Genomic DNA, 20,647 nt, shown 5'->3' on the forward strand with positions numbered 1-20,647 from the left:
CTCCAGAACGAGGCTTGAGATGAATCTCGTTCTCGCGGTGAGACGTCAGGACGTTGTATCGCGAGATCACAGGTGGGTCATCTCCGCACATACTAAAACACTCTTTCATTTACCTATACCACCGCTTAAATATATTACTACAACAACCTTGCTGGATTAACACTGGCCCCACTGGGATTATATCATATTGGGACCACCGGGCCGAATGATGGGGAGGTGGAACGCAATCATAGTCCCGCCATACTGAGGCCTGGAACGCACGCGGGTCCGCCATTTTGGCTAACCGGAAGTGCCTAATTTACGGAAATTGAATGGGCTGGAGTCACATTATAGGGATTACAGCACCTATATTATGGAGTCAGGCTGCAGTGGATGGACACCCCTAGACGAAGTCTTGTTAGACGAAACGCGTCGGTAGGACTCCACTGCCGCCTTTATTTTATCTACAAGCGCTTTTTTATCTTCTTAAAATGTAAGTGTATTTCTTTTTTACAATAAAAATATTTGTTTACGGATTTACACTATGTGGCCCCTTTTCTATCTTCTATGAGTTATACGTTGGGATAGTTAACGCCACTTTGGAGAAGACCCATCCATGAAGCCCCCTGGGACTTTTCCATCTCCAGGTTGCCAAGGTCTCCCCCTCATTGCCGGTGTGCAATACAAGCTGGTTTGACCCCGACAGTATATGCTGATCTGGGTTCAAACCCTCCGGTAAGCCTCCATCTTCACGGGGAGTGGGCATTGCACATCTCTTTTAAGGACACTGTGGTACGGTGTATGGAATCGATCTTTATATATTCACCACCCAATTAGATCCAATGTGTATATATTATGGACATAATAGCAACCAGCTGAAATAGAAACTTGTTATATCAAATTACTTTTTTCACACTTTTTTTACATAAATATTCGTACCGAACTACACGTTGTTGACGGCATATTGCACACCTTTTCACCAGTGGTGACCTTTGAGGTCCTTATTGTTTATTATTAGGTCACCGAATGACATTTATATTGTTTTGGATGCACCTTTGTCTTTATTGATAATATTGGACAATTATACATTATTCATTATTTTTCACATTCATACACTAAGGGTGTATTTTCATTTAGCGCTACACTTTTTGTTTCTCATTGGTTTACTTAGCAAATTTTCTTGTTGCTGTGTTAGCGGCTTATTAATTAGAGCAAGCGCAATTTTATTACTGTTTTTCACTGATGTTGGATGAGAAGGCCTGGCTCGCAGTTTTGCCACCTTTTCTTCAAGCCAAACCCGAGCACTTTAGCGGCACACAGCATTTTTTTTTTTTTTTTTAGACCAGCAGTTGGCACCCGCCATTAGCTTAGAGTCCCCTTATATCAGTGCCCCCACCCTCCCATAGAGACCTACATTAGAGAGAGACCCCCCCCCCTTATAGCATCCTATTCTGTTGTATTGTCTATGCCTTACCAGCAGGAGAGACAGTCACTGGAGCCGCTGTGTGAGTGGTAACCGGCCAGAGTTAGGGGGTGGAGCTGAATGGGAGGTGGAGCGGCTCTAAGAAAATCCCATGTGTGTGCACAGCAGCAAAAGTGTCATTGGTTGCTAGGACACTGGCAGTCCTAGCAACCAATGACTGCAAAGCATTCACAGGCTGGCGGGGGGTGGGGTGGCAGACACCCCGCAGGTGGAGAAGGCAGAGGGGGAGAGTGCACAGCAGAGGAAGCCACAGCCAGCAGGAATAATTACTAAATTCAAGGATACTCCCCACTGAGTTCCTGCACTGGCTCCATCCAGTGGTGGCTGGTGCTCAAAATTTTTGGGGGGGTGCAAACAAACTGAAGAATTCTGAAAAAAAAAACCCAATTGCAGCCTCACTGTGCCATCAAACGCAGCCACTGTGCCCATCAAACGCAGCCACTGTGCCCATCAAACGCAATGCATGAATCTATCTATGGTGATTAGAGCGGTGCGGGAGAGGGGGGGCGCCGCTCCTGCGCCCTTTATGGACGCACTGCCATTGCAGTGTGGCCCCAAGGGGAGGTATAATTCCTGCCACAACTGCAAATCCAAATATTACAGGCAGGGCAGGTACATCCGCCATCTGGAGCCTAGGGCGAACATGCCAAATTGCGCCCCCTCCCCAAGATGTTTAAATATGTTTTAGCAAAAATCCCCCTACCACCATAAAACCGAGCACTAATCTGCATGCCTGTACTCCTAAGCAAAAATCCCCCTCCCTCAAAGTACAAATCCCCCCCTGCTGACATCCCCCCCTCCTGACCTAAATCTTTATCCCCCCATCCAACCCCCCCCCCCCCCCAGCTCAAATCACCTTACCCTATATATCCCCAGCACAAATCTCCCCCCCCAAAAAAAAAAAACCTTCCCCCTCCTTGCACAAATCCTCTACCCTTCACATTTCCCCTCCAAGCACAACTCCTCTCCCCCCACTCCAATTCCCCCCTCCTAGCACAAATACCCCCCAATCAACCCTACTAGCACAAATACCCCCCCCTCCAAAAAATCTGATCTTAGCACAAATCCTCTTCACCCATCTCCCCTCCCAACACAAATCCCCCCAAATCACTACTCCTAGCACACCTACCCAGCTTTCCCTAGCACAGTGATGGTGAACCTTGGCACCCCAGATGTTTTGGAACTACATTTCCAATGATGCTCATGCACACTACAGTGTAGTTGAGCATCATGGGAAATGTAGTTCCAAAACATCTGGGGTGCCAAGGTTTGCCTTCACTGCCCTAGAACAATTCTTACCCCCTGCCACCCCTCTCAAATTCCCCCTCTCAACACAAATTCCCTCCCCCCCAATCTCCTTGTGGTGCCCCCACCACCTCACATTATACCACAGTGCCCCGGGGCAAGCCGACCCTCCTGCCCACCCCCCTTGTCCCGGCCCTGATTACAGCAGTGCCATCTGTACACCTCCAGTTGCTACCACTTCAGCTTAAATGGGGGGGGGAGTGATAGGGAGCGGAAAAATGAGGCTCGGCGGCATGTTTTATTGCCCCCCCCAACCGCAAGTGTAAATGACCCAAGGCTAGGTTCACACTGCTGCAGGTGGTTGCATGTGCGGGACAGCATGTAAACGGCACCTATTCCCACACCCACAACCACCTGTAGGCAAAGTTCCCAGTTTTTTTTTTTTTACAGATGTGCAAGGCTGCCATTTATTCTTATTGGCGCCCCCCACACCTCTGAAGATGCAGCACATTTTAAGACGCGGGAAATCGCATGGTGCAAAAGCAACATGCGATTTCCCCCGCGACTGTGTTTTCATGGAGGTGCAGGGACCCTTTTCCCATGTTTCCTGCAGGTACAGCAGCCCATTTAAAAGCACGGCCTCTGTGCTCACACAAATGTGAGTCACAGCAAACGCATTGGAGTGAACCTGACATAATAGTCAGCTAAAAGGAAATACATATAGCACACTGCCTCCAAACATCATTCACCTAATAGCACAAAGTCACTTTACAAAAGTACTCTCCTGTTTAGTAAACATATTATGCACAGTGCTCAGCTCAAAAGAGCAGAACATAGTTGTATTTAGATATGTGCATTCCTTTCCGTCCGAATGCATTTTCGTCCGAATTTCGGGTATTTTCGTTATCGTTTTAATAAACGATAACGAGCACGCGGAATCCGAAAACCGAAAGATCCGACATAAACAAATGCTTTATTTTCGTTTTCGTTGCGACAACAGTTCGATATAGATAGGAGATTCGACATGACGCTGACAATAGCGATCTGTGTCCATTGAACCTGTGGTCAAATGTGCCCCTGGAAGACGTGATGATGTCACGAAACACGTAGGGCGGAGCTAGACGACGCGCTGACGTCACCTCCAAACTGTGCTGTACTCCAGCAGGACGGGTTTGTCCGTGTTCATTTGGCCAAGAACCGGACTTAAGGCTATCTATTCTCTGGATCTTTGTAAGTGTCCATTTTATGTATACTAAATTAAATAAATCCTTATGGTTTTACGCTATGTGAGTTCCCTCTTTCATTTTATGGTGCATCTCTGCCACGAGCTTGCTGTTGTTATTGACAGTGTGATGACCCCTAGCGGATGTTGACACAAGTTCCCACAGCCAGTTTAAAGGGTACCTGCTAGCTATGATCCTCTGTAGTGGGGGATCGTGGCCATCCGGTAAGAAGTGACCCCTTCTATTCCTGGTGGTGGATCTTCTCTGGTTCTCACAGATGAATATTACTAATCACTTGGACTTTTTGTTTAATATTTATGGGTGATCCGTAGTCACTTTTCACCTTATTTTTAGTTGATGTGACACATTTTTTGGATTATATGCAGTTGTCACGTATATTTATTTTCTTTTCACATATACTGTATGTATTTTGCATTATTTTATGTATGCAATATTGCACACTTATTTAGCGCGATTCCTTTTTTTCTCCATGGTTTACTTTTACAATTGATGTTTATTGTTGGAATTGCTGTTTTTTTCACTATTATTATTTTTTCACATGTAAACATTTTATAGCGCAGTTTCTTTCCCTAATTTTTTCCATAGTTGTATTTAGACATGTGCATTAATTTCCGTCCGAATGCATTTTCGTCCGAATTTCGGGTAATTTCGTTATCGTTTTATTCAACGATAACGAACGCGCAGAATCCGAAAACCGAAAGATCCGACATAAACAAATGCTTTATTTTCGTTTTCGTTGCAACAACAGTTCAATATAGATAGGAGATTCGACATGACGCTGACAATAGCGATCTGTGTCCATCGAACCTGTGGTCAAATGTGCCTAACCTAACTCTATAAGTCCAAGATTATTCTACATAGAAATAAAAGATTCAATATTATAGAGACAATAGCAAAAAAAGGTTGAATGTGCCTAACCTAACTCTATTAGTCCAAGATTATTCGACATAGAGAGAAAAGATTCGACATGAAAAATCGACGAAGCAGCCGCTGCGAGCGGACATTTATGGGCAAATGCTCCTTCTTCTCCTTCTTCTTCTTAGAACATTCAAAAGACACCATAAGCCTTCAATGACAGATTCGACCTTAATTATTTTGTATTTTCGGACAAATGCATTTTTTAACGAAACAAAATAAATAAAAACGAATTTCTGGAGTAACTAAATAAATGTATTTTTCAGACGAAAACGAAATTCCGAAACGAAATATTTCAGTGTGCACATGTCTAGTTGCATTGTACCCAGGGACGGACTGACCATTCGGGCACTCGGGCACTGCCCGAGGGCCCCCATGCCATTAAGGGGCCCAATCAGGGTTGCCAGCCTCAATAATACCAGAGACAGTATGTAAAAATCTGTGTTTTTTTTTAAAATCCCAAGATTATAGCTGCCCCGCCTCTCCAGTACCTATTCAGTGTGTGTATGTGTATACTGTGTGTGTATATTGTGTGTCTGTGTGTGTATACTGTATGTGTGTGTGTATACTGTGTGGCCCCATAATCTATTTGCTGGGGGCCCCATAATCTCCTATTGCCTGGGGGCCCCATAATCTCCCATTGCCTGGGGGCCCCATAATCTTCTCCTATTGCCGGGGGGCCCCATAATCTCCTATTGTCCGGGGGCCCCATGAGTTGTCAGTCCGCCCCTGATTGTACCTGTAATTCTTCTGTGTTCTTGGGTTCAGTCTCTGCATTATCTGTCTGCTTCTGTCCCAGTCTGTCAGCCCGCCCACCACATGCATTGCTTTAGAATTCTTAGCTCTGTGGGGGATGCAGTCCCGACATTTTCTGCATCTTGGCTATGGGGCGGGAGCGGGGCAGCTCTATAATTTCTCTCGACCTTGCTCACATTGATATAGAGTTAGACAGTGCTATGTTGCAAAATGGCTGGAGGCAGTGCTGCCGATGACCTTGCACCGCCTCCTCCCGCCCGCTCGAGTCTATAATTTTCCTCGACTGAAAGGAGCGTCTGCGCATGCGCGGTGAAACCGCGCATGCGCAGTGGAGCCCCACGATCATCTGTTTTGTGACGTAGCCGCACCGGAAGTGATGCGGTCAAGAATCTGCGTGGGTCGAGGAATTTTTTACCACACCGGCTTCTATCCCCACCCACCACCTGTAGCACTTCCATAGACTATGTTCTACAGGTCTGATAGGAGGTGGGCGGTGCCAGTGGGCGGGGACAAAAGAGGCCAAAAATGCCGGGACTCAAACTGGACAGAGCTAAGAATTCTAAAGCAAAGCAAATGGTGGGCGGGCTGACAGGAGGGGAGGAAAGAAAACAGAAGATGCAGGAATCAACACCAGCAGATCTAAGCATACTAAAGCCTTGCTGGTGGTGGGCGGGGACAGCAGCCGACAGTTTTGATCATGTCACTAAGATGCAGGAGGAACTGAAGCGGCCACTGTGCCCCCCCCCCTTCAACACTGCGCCCTGGGCGGTCAGGTGACCCTTCGGCTCCTCCCCCAGCTCTGCCTGACGGATTGGGACTAACTGTATCTGGGTATCAGGAGGGAAAAAAACGGGCACAAGTGTCAAAATCCGGACTGTCCGGGTCATTCCTGAACATGTGGCAACCCTACTCGCAATCTCCGCTTTAATTCATCTCAAAGGTGTTCTATTGGGTTGAGGTTAGGACTCAAGTTCCTCCACCCCAAACTTGCTCATCCATATCTTTATGAACCTTGCTTTGTGCACTGGTGTGCAGTCATGTTGGAACAAGAAGGGGCCGTCCCCAAACTGTTCCCACAAAGTTGGGAGCATGAAATTGTCCAGAATGTCTTGGTATGCTGATGCCTTAAGAGTTCCCTTCACTGGAACTAAGGGGCCAAGCCCAACCCCTGAAAAACAACCCCACACCATAATCCCCCCTCCACCAAATGATTTAGACCAGTGCACAAAGCAAGGTCCATAAAGACATGGATGAGCGAGTTTGGGGTGGAGGAACTTGACTGGCCTGCACAGAGTCCTGACCTCAACCCGACAGAACACCTTTAGGATGAATTAGAGCGGAGTCTGCAAGTCAGGCCTTCTCATCCAACATCAGTGCCTGACCTCACAAATGCGCTTCTGAAAAAAATGGTCAGACATTCCCATAGACACACTCCTAAACATTGTGGACAGCCTTCCCAGAAGAGTTGAAGCTGTTATAGCTGCAAAGGGTGGGCCAACTCAATATTGAACCCTATGGGCTAAGACTGGGATGCCATCAAAGTTCATGTGTGTGTAAAGGCAGGCGTCCCAATACTTTTGGTAATATAGTGTACCTCTTAATGAGCCATAATTTACACTAATCAACAGCAATATGTTGGGCAAGTGAGTTCAGAAAACATTCAGTCCAGCCTAGTAGATGCAATAGGATGCCACCAGGTCATTCAGTCCACAACTACATAAAGGTGCAGAAAAGTTTAGGGTTGGATGCAGTATTTGTGTTGGCCAACTGCATCCGAATCTTTGGGTTTGTTCAATCCAAAACTACCAAAAGCATCAAAGAACGTTGAATGGCATTTACAGTATCTCACAAAAGTGAGTACACCCCTCACAAATTTGCTGTCCCCTGAAAATAACTCAACACACAGCCATTAATGTCTAAACCGCTGGCAACAAAAGTGAGTACACCCCTAAGTGAAAATGTCCAAATTGGGCCCATTTAGCCATTTTCCCTCCCCGGTGTCATGTGACTCGTTAGTGTTACAAGGTCTCAGATGTGAATGGGGAGCAGGTGTGTTAAATTTGGTGTTATCGCTCTCACTTTCTCATACTGGTCACTGGAAGTTCAACATGGTACCTCATGGCAAAGAACTCTCTAAGGATCTGAAAAAAAGAATTGTTGCTCTACATAAAGATGGCCTAGGCTATAAGAAGATTGCCAAGACCCTGAAACTGAGCTGCAGCACGGTGGCCAAGACCATACAGCGGTTTAACAGGACAGGTTCCACTCAGAACAGGCCTTGCCATGGTCAACCAAACAACCAAAGAAGTTGAGTGCACGTGCTCAGCGTCATATCCAGAGGTTGTCTTTGGGAAATAGACGTATGAGTGCTACCAGCATTGCTGCAGAGGTTGAAGGGGGGAGGGGGGGTCAGCCTGTCAGTACTCAGACCATACACCGCACACTGCATCAAATTGGTTTGCATGGCTGTTGTCCCAGAAGGAAGCCTCTTCTAAAGATGATGCACAAGAAAGCCTGCAAACAGTTTTCTGAAGACAAGCAGACTAAGGACATGGATTACTAGAACCATGTCCTGTGGTCTGATGAGACCAAGATAAACTTATTTGGTTCAGATGGTGACAAGCGTGTGTGGCGGCAACCAGGTGAGGAGTACAAAGACAAGTGTGTCTTGCCTACAGTCAAGCATGGTGGTGGGAGTGTCATGGTCTGGGGCTGCATGGGTGCTGCCGGCACTGTGGAGCTACAGTTCATTGAGGGAACCATGAATGCCAACATGTACTGTGACATACTGAAGCAGAGCATGCCCCCCTCCCTTCGGAGACTGGGCCACAAGTCAGTATTCCAACATGATAACGACCCCAAATACACCTCCAAGGTGACAACTGCCTTGCTAACGAAGCTGAGGGTAAAGGTGATGGACTGGCCAAGCATGTTTCCAGGCCCAAATCCTATTGAGCATCTGTGGGGCATCCTCAAATGGAAGGTGGAGGAGCACAAGGTCTCTAACACCCACCAGCTCCGTGATGTTGTCATGGAGGAGTGGAAGAGGACTCCAGTGGCAACCTGTGAAGCTCTGGAGAACTCCATGCCCAAGAGGGTTAAGGCAGTGCTGGAGAATAATGGTGGCCACACAAAATATTGACACTTTGGGCCCAATTTGGACATTTTCACTTAAGGGTGTACTCACTTTTGTTGCCAGCAGCTTAGACATTAATGGCTGTGTTGAGTTATTTTGAGGGGACAGCAAATTTACACTGTTATACAAGCTGTACACTCACTACTTTACATTGTAGCAAAGTATCATTTCTTCAGTGTTGTCACATAAAAAGATAGAAGAAAATATTTACAAAAATGTGAGGGGTGTACTCACTTTTGTGAGATACTATATATCTGAAGCTTTTTTCAACTATGCTTCCCATAATTCTTTGCTTTACTTCTCTTGCATTTGTCGTTGTTTTTGTATAAGCTTGAAGCTTGGTTATTGGGTGAGATAAATATGAACAGCATGGAAGTCCAAATTTCAATTTGCTCATTATATATATTTACTTAACTTTGCATGAACTGAGTCACGTATACTCACGTTGTCGGCAGCTGGCGCAACCAAGCAAGAAAGCCATTGCGGATATTCCCAGGAGACCGGCAATCCAGGCAAAAGAAGCAGTCAATAGGTCGTCAAAAAGAACAGCCATATACTTCACCGTCTCCTTCGACCGTGGTCTCAAAGGTCTCCACGTCTTCTAACACATTGTTCTCCTTCTTCAGCTATATATTGATTGTTTTGTACTTCTTCTGGACACCTAACCTAGAACTTTTTGGGCCTCTGATTTTTTTAAGGTTTTAATTTTGGTATCAAAAATAATGTCCAAAATTCTTTTTTGGGCTCTTCAAAACTTTTCCACTGGATGTCCACTTCCGAGTTCCTCAACTTCTCCTTCAGATCTTTGCTAAGTTTTCTTGGTTTTCTAAAACCCTCTTCAACTTCCCCACTCTGTACGCTGCCCACTGGTCCTGTAGAGGTGCTACCAGGAAATGTACGATGTATTCTCTCTCTCTCTCGCTCTCCTCCCCCAGAGGTGAGTCAGATCAGCGTGTGAGGCCAACGCTGCACGTGAAGCCACCAAAACCACACAGGACAGGATGCTGACACCTCCGTAGGCCACTCTGAGCTGCTCTAATTTCAACAGCCGATGCTCTAAGAGAGACTCTTGAAAAGATAGAATAAGGCATAAGCTGTGGCCGTTACATATTATTGCAGCTGCTGATTTTGGTCCATTTTGAGTTTTTTTTAAATATTTTTAGAATTAATACATGAGCCCAGGGATAGCAGTCTTTGTTTCAGTAGGTACCCTGAGAGTTAAAGTGACACTAAACTCTGGTTAAAAAAATAAATAAAAATGTAAGTATGTATTAGAAGAGTCCCTTCTATTGCTCTCAGCCTCCTCCAAAGCTGCAAATACCTGCTGTGATCTGACTTTCTGTTAGGAGGCATCTACGTTCATTCTCAAGTTTGATTTGAAAAAGGAGAGGTTCCAAAGCTCACATTAAAATCGTTAGAAAAACACAGTAACAAATTATTTCATGAAAAAATAGTTTAATGGGCCATTAATCGGTGCATATGTATGTATTGTTTTTGGAAAATAAGGATATTGTTTACTGTAGGGGTCCCCAACCTACGATCCACGGCCTCCTGGGAGCCGGGCTACGTGGTGGGGGTTTGCAGCAGGCAGAGCAATCCGGCATAACCTGCACTGCCACCCTCCAACCACCAGAGGGCACCCACTTCCCCTCTCCTAGTACCACTATTCCCCTCCCTCTCTGTGGTCACCAAGAAGATGGGTACGAAGGAGAGCTGGGCCGGGGACACAATCTCATAGCACTGGTAAGACCCAGGCCGCACCACCCCCCAGGGTGACAGGCTGCAGCCACCACACACCCACCCTAACCACCCAAGGCGACAGGCTGCAACAACCACACACACCACCCAAGGTGGTAAGCTGCATTACCCCCCCCCCACATAACAGGCCACAACCACCACAGCCCCCCAGTTGACAAGCTGCAAACCCCCCTGAATGCCACCCACGAGCTGAGAACCCCCCGCCCCCCGCAACAGGCTGCAACCACCATACAAATAACCACCAACCCCCATCCCCCACCCCCCCGTTCCATGGAGGAGTTGACTTCCGATCCGACTTGTGAGGCCCCAATTTGTATGGCAGTCAATGAGAGCTGTCTTAATTAGCACTACTTAAGTTGCTTTAACTGTAAAAAAGGTTCTGTACTACTTCAAGGTGACTTCTTTCCGACTTGTGCCCATAGACTTTAATGGAAATCGCCTCCAAGGCGGATCCTCATCTATACTGATGTGATTTAGATCCGACATTACAGGAAGATTACCCAGGAATGCCCTGAAAGTCACTTCAAAGTCGCATCAAAGTAATACGCAAGTTGCATCAAGTCACCAGCAAATCGCCAGGAAGTCTCCTGGCAAAGTCACACCATAAGTTGCGCGACTTTCAGGTTGCAACAGTGTGAGCCAAGCCTTAGTGTCACTTTATTGGTGCTTGCAGCAAGTATTTGTTGTAATAGGTGCACATTCTAGTGGCTATCTGTAGGTAAATGCAGTGAGCCTCCGTGCTGAACTACTGCTGGGTAAAACTACAGAGCAAACCCCATTTTCACTACCCAACTCAATGCCATCCACCTCAGCAGTGGACAAGGAGGTGACTCAGGCAGAAGGATCATGTTAGACATACAGGGCTCAATAAACAGTAACAATCAGTGGTGCGACATTAAAATAGCTATTGCCAGTAGCAACAGCATTGGTAATAGTGTGATATATATACTACTGTATATATATATATTTTTTGTTTTTTTTGTTTTCTACATAAGATACTTTATTGACACTACACCAAGTCACCATCATTTTTTATTTGTGTTTTATAGATTAAAGTAGAACTAAAGTAAAAACTTTTTTTCATTGTGGATAGAGTAAGCAGGGCTGTCGATAAAGGGGTACCACCAATCCTCCTGTATGGGGCCCGATCCAGCAGGGGGGCCCAGGCATCAGGGTGAATCGGTTGTGGGCAGGGAGGGTGATCGGCTTGCTGGGGGAGCATTTACTGGAACCGGTCCCCTGTGTGGCTCTCTCTGCAGCAGCTGAAAACTGGCTTCTCCTCCTCTCCTTATTGATGGCTTTCAGCTGCTGCAGAGAGAGTCATACAGGGGATCAGTTCCAGTAATTGCCGCCCCTCCGATCAATCCCCCACTACGCCAATCATCCTCCCTGTGCACCACACATTTCTCCCTGCTGCCCAAGCCCCCCTGTGTCACCCCCCCCCCACAGTGCTGCTGGCTTCCCTCTTCTCCTTCTTGCCAGCAGCTGCAAACACACAATAGAATCCTCCAAGATGGAGTGTGGGGGAAGGGTCCAGTAAATATGTCATTTACCAGCCCCTTCCTTTCTTGAATGAACACAATGAGTGATCGGTACCGATCATTACTAAATATGTCATTTACCAGCCACTTCCTTTCTTTAATGGACACAATGAGTGATCGGTACTGATCAATCACTGTGCTCAATCATAACTGAAGCATTGGCTGTATGGGGCCCTATGGTTTCTAACAACAGCCCTGAGAGTAAGGGAAGGTTAAAATCCCTGTCAGTTTTTTTTTTTTTTTTTTGCCATCTGTTTCCCATTGGGGAAATTTCCCTTCACTTTCTGTCCCATTGCCAAACAAGAAGGGAAAGAAAATCCCTCTAAAGTTAGGGAATCCCTGGTTGTCACCACTAGAGTCCCCATTGGAAAATTTCTCCTCTATTCCTGTTCTGGGGACAATTCAAAATTTGGGATTTTCTTTCAATTTCATTCCCAATGATAACAGTACACAGGACAAATAGAGAGGGTGAATATCCCTAATGAGGGCACAGACAGCAAAAAAAAAACTGACAGTGGTTTGAATCCCTCTCCACTCCTCTAAAAACTAAAACAAAAAAATAACCTCAAATGTGCCTTCTCTATTTTTTTCAGTGGTGACCATTGAAACCAGAACAGGAAGTGTTATGCCACGTACACACCAGCGGAATTTCCGTCTGAAAAATCGTGGATGGTTAACTTGGAAAGCTTGGCTTGCATACACACGCTCACACAAAAGTTCGCTGAACTTTCGACCGCCAAGAACGAGGTGACGTACAACACTACGACGAGCCGAGAACATGAAGCTCAATGCTTCCGAGCATGCGTAGGAAACTGGCACGCCGGAATTGGTACAGACGATCGGAATTTCCGATCGGAACTTTTTCCGACCGAAAAATTGAGAACATACTCTCAATCGTTTGCTGGCTGGATTTCCTCCTGCAAAAGTTCGATGGAGCATACACACGGTCGCATTTTCGGACCAAAAGCTCACATCGGTCCTTTGCTGGCGGAATTTCTGCTCGTGTGTATGGGGCATTAGAAAGAAATAGCTCTGCGCCTTGGATATGTGAACTCAAGTGAACGTAGATTATAAACCCAATATGTGAAATAGATGATGTAATAGTGACTGCTGCAGCTATTTCTATGTGCTATTATAAACACAAAAAGCATAAAAAAACTGTGTAAACCACGCATATCTCTGACAGTAAACATGTGTTTACCAACATATATGCTGCATATATTGACCTATATCAATGAGAATGATAAAAAGGAAAAGTCCAATTTAAATTCAAAAAGTGTGATCACAAAAGATAAAGTGCAGGTGCTGTTTAAAGACATAACATAGTGCTTCACTCCAAAGTGCTGCTGGTGCCCCACATAGATGGACACTCACCACATATGGTTGACCAACTATCTCTAGTTAGGTCAGTAGCACTTTGTGGGGCATTCCCCTGTGTACTTGTCACTGTTTGCTCATACCACACGTTCCTCTGCATGTATAAGGCTCCACTTAAAAGGAAGGATGACAGAGAGATCTCATAGCGTAAAACCGTTTAGAGATTTTTTCTATTAAAAGTTCAAAAGGCAGAGTTACACTCACTTGTAATAGTGTCTATAATGACCGGTACCAGGTGTAAACAGCTTTTGTATGTGGGAGAAAGATCCCCGCCACCCGCACCGAAGCTGGAAATGGTGTGCATTGCACTACCTGGAAGTAACGTTAGCGGAAGTTGTCTCATGGCTCATCAACCGCACTGCAACGCGTTTCAACCTATTGGTTGTCTTCAGGAAGCTGGTTTGCCATCATATTTGATGCTGGATTTAACCCTTGGTTACCCAATTAGAATCACACTGGGACTGATACTGCTGAATACAATAGGTGTTGCCACACAATTGTATTACAAATATATCCAGTTTGCTTACACAAGTTAGAGGCAATACAACAAGAGACATAACGTATAAAAACTGTATAAAAAAAACTGTATCTAGTAGTGGAATCTAGTAGTGGAACCTAATACTGCAGGTATATTATTTGTAAATTAATTCTCTAGATAAAAAAAGTATAAAAAAACGATTTAAAAAGAAAGAAAAAATGAAAAAAATTTATTAAATAAATAATAATTAAAATAATCCATAGGGGTGGTGTGGCGGCGGTCCCACTGGTAGGCGGAGCCTGGAGTGTCCGCCTGGATGGATCTTCAGTAATATAGACTTGTTGGAAGTCCAGGTTCAGGGAGGGATCAACTTCTCCTAATCCAAAGTGGATTACTGGTTAATTCTTATAACAGTTTCATCTTTAGTCTTGAATTACTATGTCTATTTACTCAAAATATCCTTCAAGTCTTGTTTAGGGAACTGTACTTCTCTATTGTGGGCGCTGCAGGCCGACATTTCATAATGTTTTAATTTTTTGTCAAAACTCAGTAAAAATATTGAAATGAAAAAATATTTAAAATATCTATAATAAAACAATTAAGGTTTATCTATATATTGAAACCTTGTGGTGTTAGTGTTTGAAGCTCATAGATCCACTTAGTCTCGTTACATTCGACTTCTCTATTTCAATTTGATCCCCACCAGTGTTTTTCTACCATATCATTGGCATAGAAAGACAAATGTATAGGGTCTTTGTTGTGCAGCAGACGAAAATTATTTGAGACACTGCTTTTTATAGCCACTATGTATATTTGTAATATGTTCACTTATCCTCTTGGTAAGGAGGAGGAGTGGGTATGTAGGCTGTACTTACATAGATAACACCCATATGTGATGCTTATCCCCAATCATTGAAAGAACTGAAATCCGACTAATGAAAAGGGGGGGGGGGGCAGGGACGGCCCGAGCTGGGGAGGAAAGGACTGGATGTTGCTGGATGTCCTCTAGCCAGGAAATGATGGGGGCTGCATTTGACCTGCTGAAGCTTCTAATGCACATTGTCAGAGGCTCACAGTTTGCAGTGAAATCAGAGTCAGTCCAGGAGAGAAGCCGGTAAAACTATGCAAGACTAAAGGGAAGGCTGGAGGTCAGATTTAATGCAACGATAAGAACAGAAAGCACACTTACAGTAACATCCTGTATAGAAGCTTTAATCTACAAACAGCAAAAAATAGATATAAATTATGTACAATGGCATTGACATTGGAACCACACATAACATGTAAAGTGAAGCATAAAGATGACAGGAAATGATTATTTCCCTTTAGTTATTTACAGAACAGGAAGTAAAATCTGAGGGGTGCACCAAAAGTTAGATTTGCAAAGATATGATTTCTCACATCTATAAATAATGTAGGTAACCCAAGCTGCTCGGACTCTTAAATGGCCTGCTCCCGACCCTGCAAGCGTTAAATGCTCATTCAGGCCCAGGATGCTGGGCATAGCAGATACCCCAGCATTTCTCCTCCCCTACACTCCAACTAGTGGGTTCCTTGGCTCCCTCGCATCCATTGCAAGGCTATGGGCTCTGCATTTTATTTCATGACATCAGAGGACTTGCAACCACCATGGCCTGCAAGAGCGAATGATCAGGTAAGTAAAATTTTTTCCAGCATCCTAGACCTTAGACAAGCATTTAAACCTTGCAGGACCGAAGCAGTCCCACTGCAAAAGAGGATTTTTCCTGTTTTCCCCCAGTGTCCAACTTTAAACCTCCCTCCTGCCTTGTATATTATTGAGGAATAGTTGAGTCTCTGTGGGGACAAAGAGACTGTAAGGCTGAATTCACACATAGTGCGGTGACAGGCGTTTTACTGCATTGCAAAAATTCCTGTCACCAGAGGGACACACAGAAAACAATTGTTTTCTGTGTGTCCCATTCACACCTCAGCACAGTAAAGAGCTATGCTGCAGCATACTGCGATAAAATGCAGACATGCTGCATTTTATCGCAGAGCAGTGTACTGGATCGCATGGCATTGTACAGTAGTGCAGTGCATAGCATTGCTGTACTTTTGTATGATTCAAATAAAGTTTGTGCAAAAAAACAAAACAAAAGGGAGCTGTATATAGTGGGGTTTTCTCAAATGTGACTGCAAAAATGGAACTACCCTTTAAGAGCCCAAGTGGTTTACTTTAATGCACTAAAAAAGAAAGAAAGGAGGGCGCACCGACCTAGTGCATTACCACTGGTAACATTTATTAAAGAAAGGGGATCATGGGACTCTGGTATGTGCGTACCCTGTTGAGCGTATGGCAGCCCATTCATTTGAATAAAGGAGTGTATATGGACAAAGATATTACCTAGTAGCAGGGGCGTTGCTAGGTCTACAAAAAATCTGGGGCTAGGGCCCATAGTATCATAGTAGTCATAGTCATAGTCATAGGCTTGGGCGGGCATACACATGTATATATACGTGTGTGTGTATATATCCCCAGAGAGCCCCCCCACTTACATCAAGGTCCCCAGAGAGTCCCCTTACATCAGGGTCCCCAGAGAGCCCCCCCTTACATCAGGGTCCCCAGAGAGCCTCCTCCTTACATCAGAGTCTCCAGAGAGCCGCCCCCCACTTACATCAGGGTTTCCAGAGAGCCCCCCTTACATTAGGGTCCCCAGAGCAGAGAGCCTCTCCCTTAAAATCAGGGTCCCCAGAGAGCCTCCCCCTTGCATCAGGGTCCCCAGAGAGCCCCCCACTTACATCAGGGTCCACAGAGAGCCTCCCCTCCCCTTGGGGACCCCTGCAGAGGCTCGGGGCTATAACCCCAAAAGCCACCCCCTAGCAACGCCACTGCCTACTAGATTACTGAAGATCCTTCCCTCCCTATATGAATATTGACCAAACTGGTTTTAGGCCAGGAAAGCTGACTGATCTTAACGTGTCAGCCATTGCCTCATCCACCTGATGTCCGGTCCCGTTTTTTTGACGTTTACTGCTCACCTTCAGCTATTGTCCATGCCTGACATTCATGCTCGTTTGTGAGTATTCATTTGCTGTTTTAACTTTCTTTAATAAATGTTACCAGTGGTAATGCACTAGGTCGGTGCGCCCTCCTTTTTTTCTGTAGTCCATGAATACCCAATATTCTAAAGAGGGCTGCAAGACGGCAGATACCACTGAAGCATTCGGTCATACCACACATTGAGGAACTAGATACCCGAGCGCAGGAGAGATTTTTGGTTTTAATGCACTTCCATGGTATCCACTCAGCATGAAAGTGAAAATTAAAATGTTACTTTTTTTTTTTTTAACCAACGGAGGTTTTAAACATGTTTTAAGTATAAATAAAATTAGGTTCATTAAGTAAGGCTAAGTTCACACTTGTGCATTTGCATTTCCTTGCATGTTTAGTGCGATCATTGAAATACGTGTTTAGTGCTATCTTTTCTATGCACTCCCATTGAAGTCTATGGGATCAATAAAGCACTATGTTGCCACAAAAGAAGCACATCGCATAGGTGTGAACGGGCCCCCAAGTCTGAACGGGCGCTTCGCATTAGCTGCACTTTTAGCTGATTGCTGTAACTTTCACCAGCCACAAGGCAGACCGTATCTCAGATATCTATACACCGGTCCTGCTTCTGAACCCTGGACTTACATATCCGTAAAAAAAGAAAAAAAATATCTCAGGTTTTATCAGCAAAGTAATAACTTCAACAAAGAAATATTTACAAAACATAAATAAAACAATACATTCATATTTAATCTCAGGTCAGAAAAAAATACTCCAAAACAACCTTCTTCAACCGGGGGTTCCGTGGGATTCTAGGGTTCCTCCAGAGGTTGCTAGGTGTCCCTTCAGCAATGAGCAAGTTCTGCCTCTCGGATAAGTTCCCACTGACCACAATGATCTTTTAAGCTGTCTGTAAGGTGGGGATTCTTCCCAGTGACCACAATGGTAAGAAACACTCTTCGCAGTAACTACCACACTATTGTATCATGAGTTGTAGACATGGCCTGAGTATACTGTGAGCAATTTCAAGGGTCCCTCCCTGTTAAAAGACTTGAGAAATGCTGCTCTAAAGCCTCACACAAAACTCACCTCCGTTATGGGTGAATGGTGGTAGAAAGTATCACCCACTGGCTTTCCAACATCTCTTTCTCCCTGATTGGGTTTTCTGCTTTGTCACAGTGTGCCAAATTTACCAAAGAAGTTGAGATTCTTCACGCAAATTCCACAAAGAATCATCCAATCACGTGGAAACCAAATCAACTTTTCTAATAAATCGACTCTAGGTCCTCACTCCTAATGCAGTATTCCCTAATATGTATGCATGTGCCAACCTCAGTAGCAAGAACGAGGCCCCTTCGGTAGGTGGGTGTGGCTGGGAACTCAAAAATCTCCCAAATCGAGTCCCCAATGGAGCGTACAACAGGTTGATTCAGCCTCAGGGCCTTCACCCCTAATGCTGGCCATACACCAGTAAAAATTTTGTTCAAAATTATTAATTTTTTAGATGTTTATTTTGATCCTCTAATGTTTAGCTTGGTCAAATCGATGATCATTTTCGACTGTAGTTGAGGCAATTTGAAGGAGAAGGATGGGAATAGAACAGACGAAATTCTGATAGGGAATGTGGTTTACGTTTGAGAAAAATCGTACTAATTGTAACATTAAATTATCAAAACCTCTACTCCACGATTAAGATTCCATTCACATAGCAGGTATGGACAAAATTTTAAGGGCTTTTCGACTAAATTCGTTGGCTCAATGATGGCAAGATGGAATGCTCTGATGAACATTCCAACAAAATCCTATTGGTGTATGGCCAACTTAATGGAAATACCAGCTGATGTTGGAAGTAGCCTTTAAAAATGTCTCCTTGAGTATATACAGTAGATCACAGTCTTGGTTGTCCTCATGGACACCTAATATTGGACTGTCAAGTGTACCCTTCCACTAAACCCTGAAGATAGGCAGTAGAGTCTATTTTCATCAGCACAGAATTAAAAGGGTAGAATGAAGGCAGACTTCAACCTTTTGTTTTCAGGATATTTTTCCCCAAAAGCTCATGAAGAAATCAGTAGATCATTTAGGACAATGATAACTTAAAGGATGATGCCAGCTTTAGGGTACTATTTAGGCAATCCAGCTTTAAGTGATTAATTTTGAGTTCAACAATAATATCACATCCACAAATCTGAAAACTTGATGAAGTTTTGCCGTGTAAAATGTGAAATTAATGCTCAGGAAATGCCAGCTTGGAGTTTTCAAGGACCCTCCCACAGGCACTTCTCATTGGTCAAAGGGAAGGAATTTATAGAACTCTGTACAAGTCCTACCTAAGATAGGGAATTATTAACAACATAGTGTATACAATGGTTATATAGAAGGAGTGGTACAGGTATGTTATTGTTAAGAATACTAAAAGTAAAGATCCTATGAGAATTCTATCCAAAGAGTAAAAAAAAATGCAGAAAATGTAAAAATCCCTTTTTAAACAGTGATAACAAAATATGAAGTCATTTTAAAGCTTAGAAAAGACGCTCCAGAAAAGGGTTCCATGACACATCATTTCTGTTCATCCATATTTCGCCCATTCCCCCCAGGATGGGTCCATCACTTATTGTGGAAGAGGGCTTGATTTGTTTTATACCACATAACATTGGAAAGAATTATGATATTCCATTTAGATGATAGAACATTTATCGTTTTTGGCATCTAACAGTCATACCCACTTTTCCTTATAATCACCAATTGGAGGGCAAGACCAGGTGCAGATGATAAAATATGCCCTTAGTCACAGTAACATAAATAACATCTTTCGTGGCTTCTTCTCATTACTGGTCAAATGGCTTCAATGACCTGCCCATCATTGTGGTCCAACAGGTACAAGCATGAAAGATAAGGCACCTTGGTGCATCCAATGAGGCTCTTTTGTGCTTGCTGCAAGCAAATGGTCCTATGGCTTCAATAACCTGCCCGCCATTGTGGTCCAACAGGTATGAGCTTGGGAGATGAGGCACCTTGGTGAGTCCGATGGGAATCTTTTGGGCTTGCTGCAAGCAAATGGTCCAATGGCTTCAATAACCTGCCCACCATTGTGATCCAACGGGTATGACTATGGAAGATATGGCACCTTGGTAAGTCCAATGAGAATCTTTTGGGCTTTCTGCAAGCAAATAGTGACACAATGTCACAACGCTGATTGGCTTGAAGCTGGAAAGATTATGGCTCATGAATGGGACAGAAGAATCTTTATGAAAGACAATCTAGAACAATCTTGATCCAAAAAATGTCTGTCTGAGGAACATTGAATATGGGGTAAATCCATTACAGAAGTATCCATTGCTAACGTAGGTCCTGTCCATCAGCAAACTAGGTGGTTTAACCTGCAAAGAGAAACAAAAATTATGACACATGAATAATTTCATAATATGCTCCTCCAAACCCTTGCCAACGGGTCACATGCTCTGTAGGCCCTGTGCCAATACCAAACAAGGGTTCATACAACACCCTAAACCACAAGCCAAATCCAACCCACTATGGGACTGCATCTGGCCTGCAGCTAGGGTCGAGTTTCCTCCTCTGCACTGTTTTGATCCAAGGGAGTTGGTTAATAGAACCACAAGAGGACAGAACTTCCTCCATCCATACCTGCCATCTCCAGGATCCCACCCTGCTGCTACACTAACTACAGCCATGCTGTAAGATAAGGGTGGACCGCTGATGTA

At 44.4% G+C, this 20,647-nt stretch overlaps 2 protein-coding genes across 3 annotated transcripts in view; both read right to left on the reverse strand.

Moving 5' to 3' along the window:
- The window catches only part of LOC141148525 (uncharacterized), a 61,411-nt gene extending 51,621 nt beyond the window's left edge, over window positions 1-9,790 (reverse strand). Inside the window, exon 1 of one of the 2 annotated variants that reach the window (XM_073636066.1) lies at window positions 9,203-9,790. In XM_073636066.1, coding sequence (XP_073492167.1) covers window positions 9,203-9,311 — 109 coding nt within the window. In that variant the 5' untranslated portion in view covers window positions 9,312-9,790. The remainder of the gene's footprint in view (window positions 1-9,202) is intronic. The other variant, XM_073636065.1, reaches the window with a different exon arrangement.
- Window positions 9,791-15,108: 5,318 nt separating this feature from the next.
- The window catches only part of LOC141148526 (uncharacterized), a 62,172-nt gene continuing 56,633 nt past the window's right edge, over window positions 15,109-20,647 (reverse strand). The window contains exon 14 of the mRNA XM_073636067.1: window positions 15,109-20,305. Coding sequence (XP_073492168.1) covers window positions 20,301-20,305 — 5 coding nt within the window. The 3' untranslated portion in view covers window positions 15,109-20,300. The remainder of the gene's footprint in view (window positions 20,306-20,647) is intronic.

The sequence above is a fragment of the Aquarana catesbeiana genome, linkage group LG06, assembly GCF_042186555.1.
Source record: "Aquarana catesbeiana isolate 2022-GZ linkage group LG06, ASM4218655v1, whole genome shotgun sequence".
Classification (NCBI taxonomy): domain Eukaryota; kingdom Metazoa; phylum Chordata; class Amphibia; order Anura; family Ranidae; genus Aquarana; species Aquarana catesbeiana.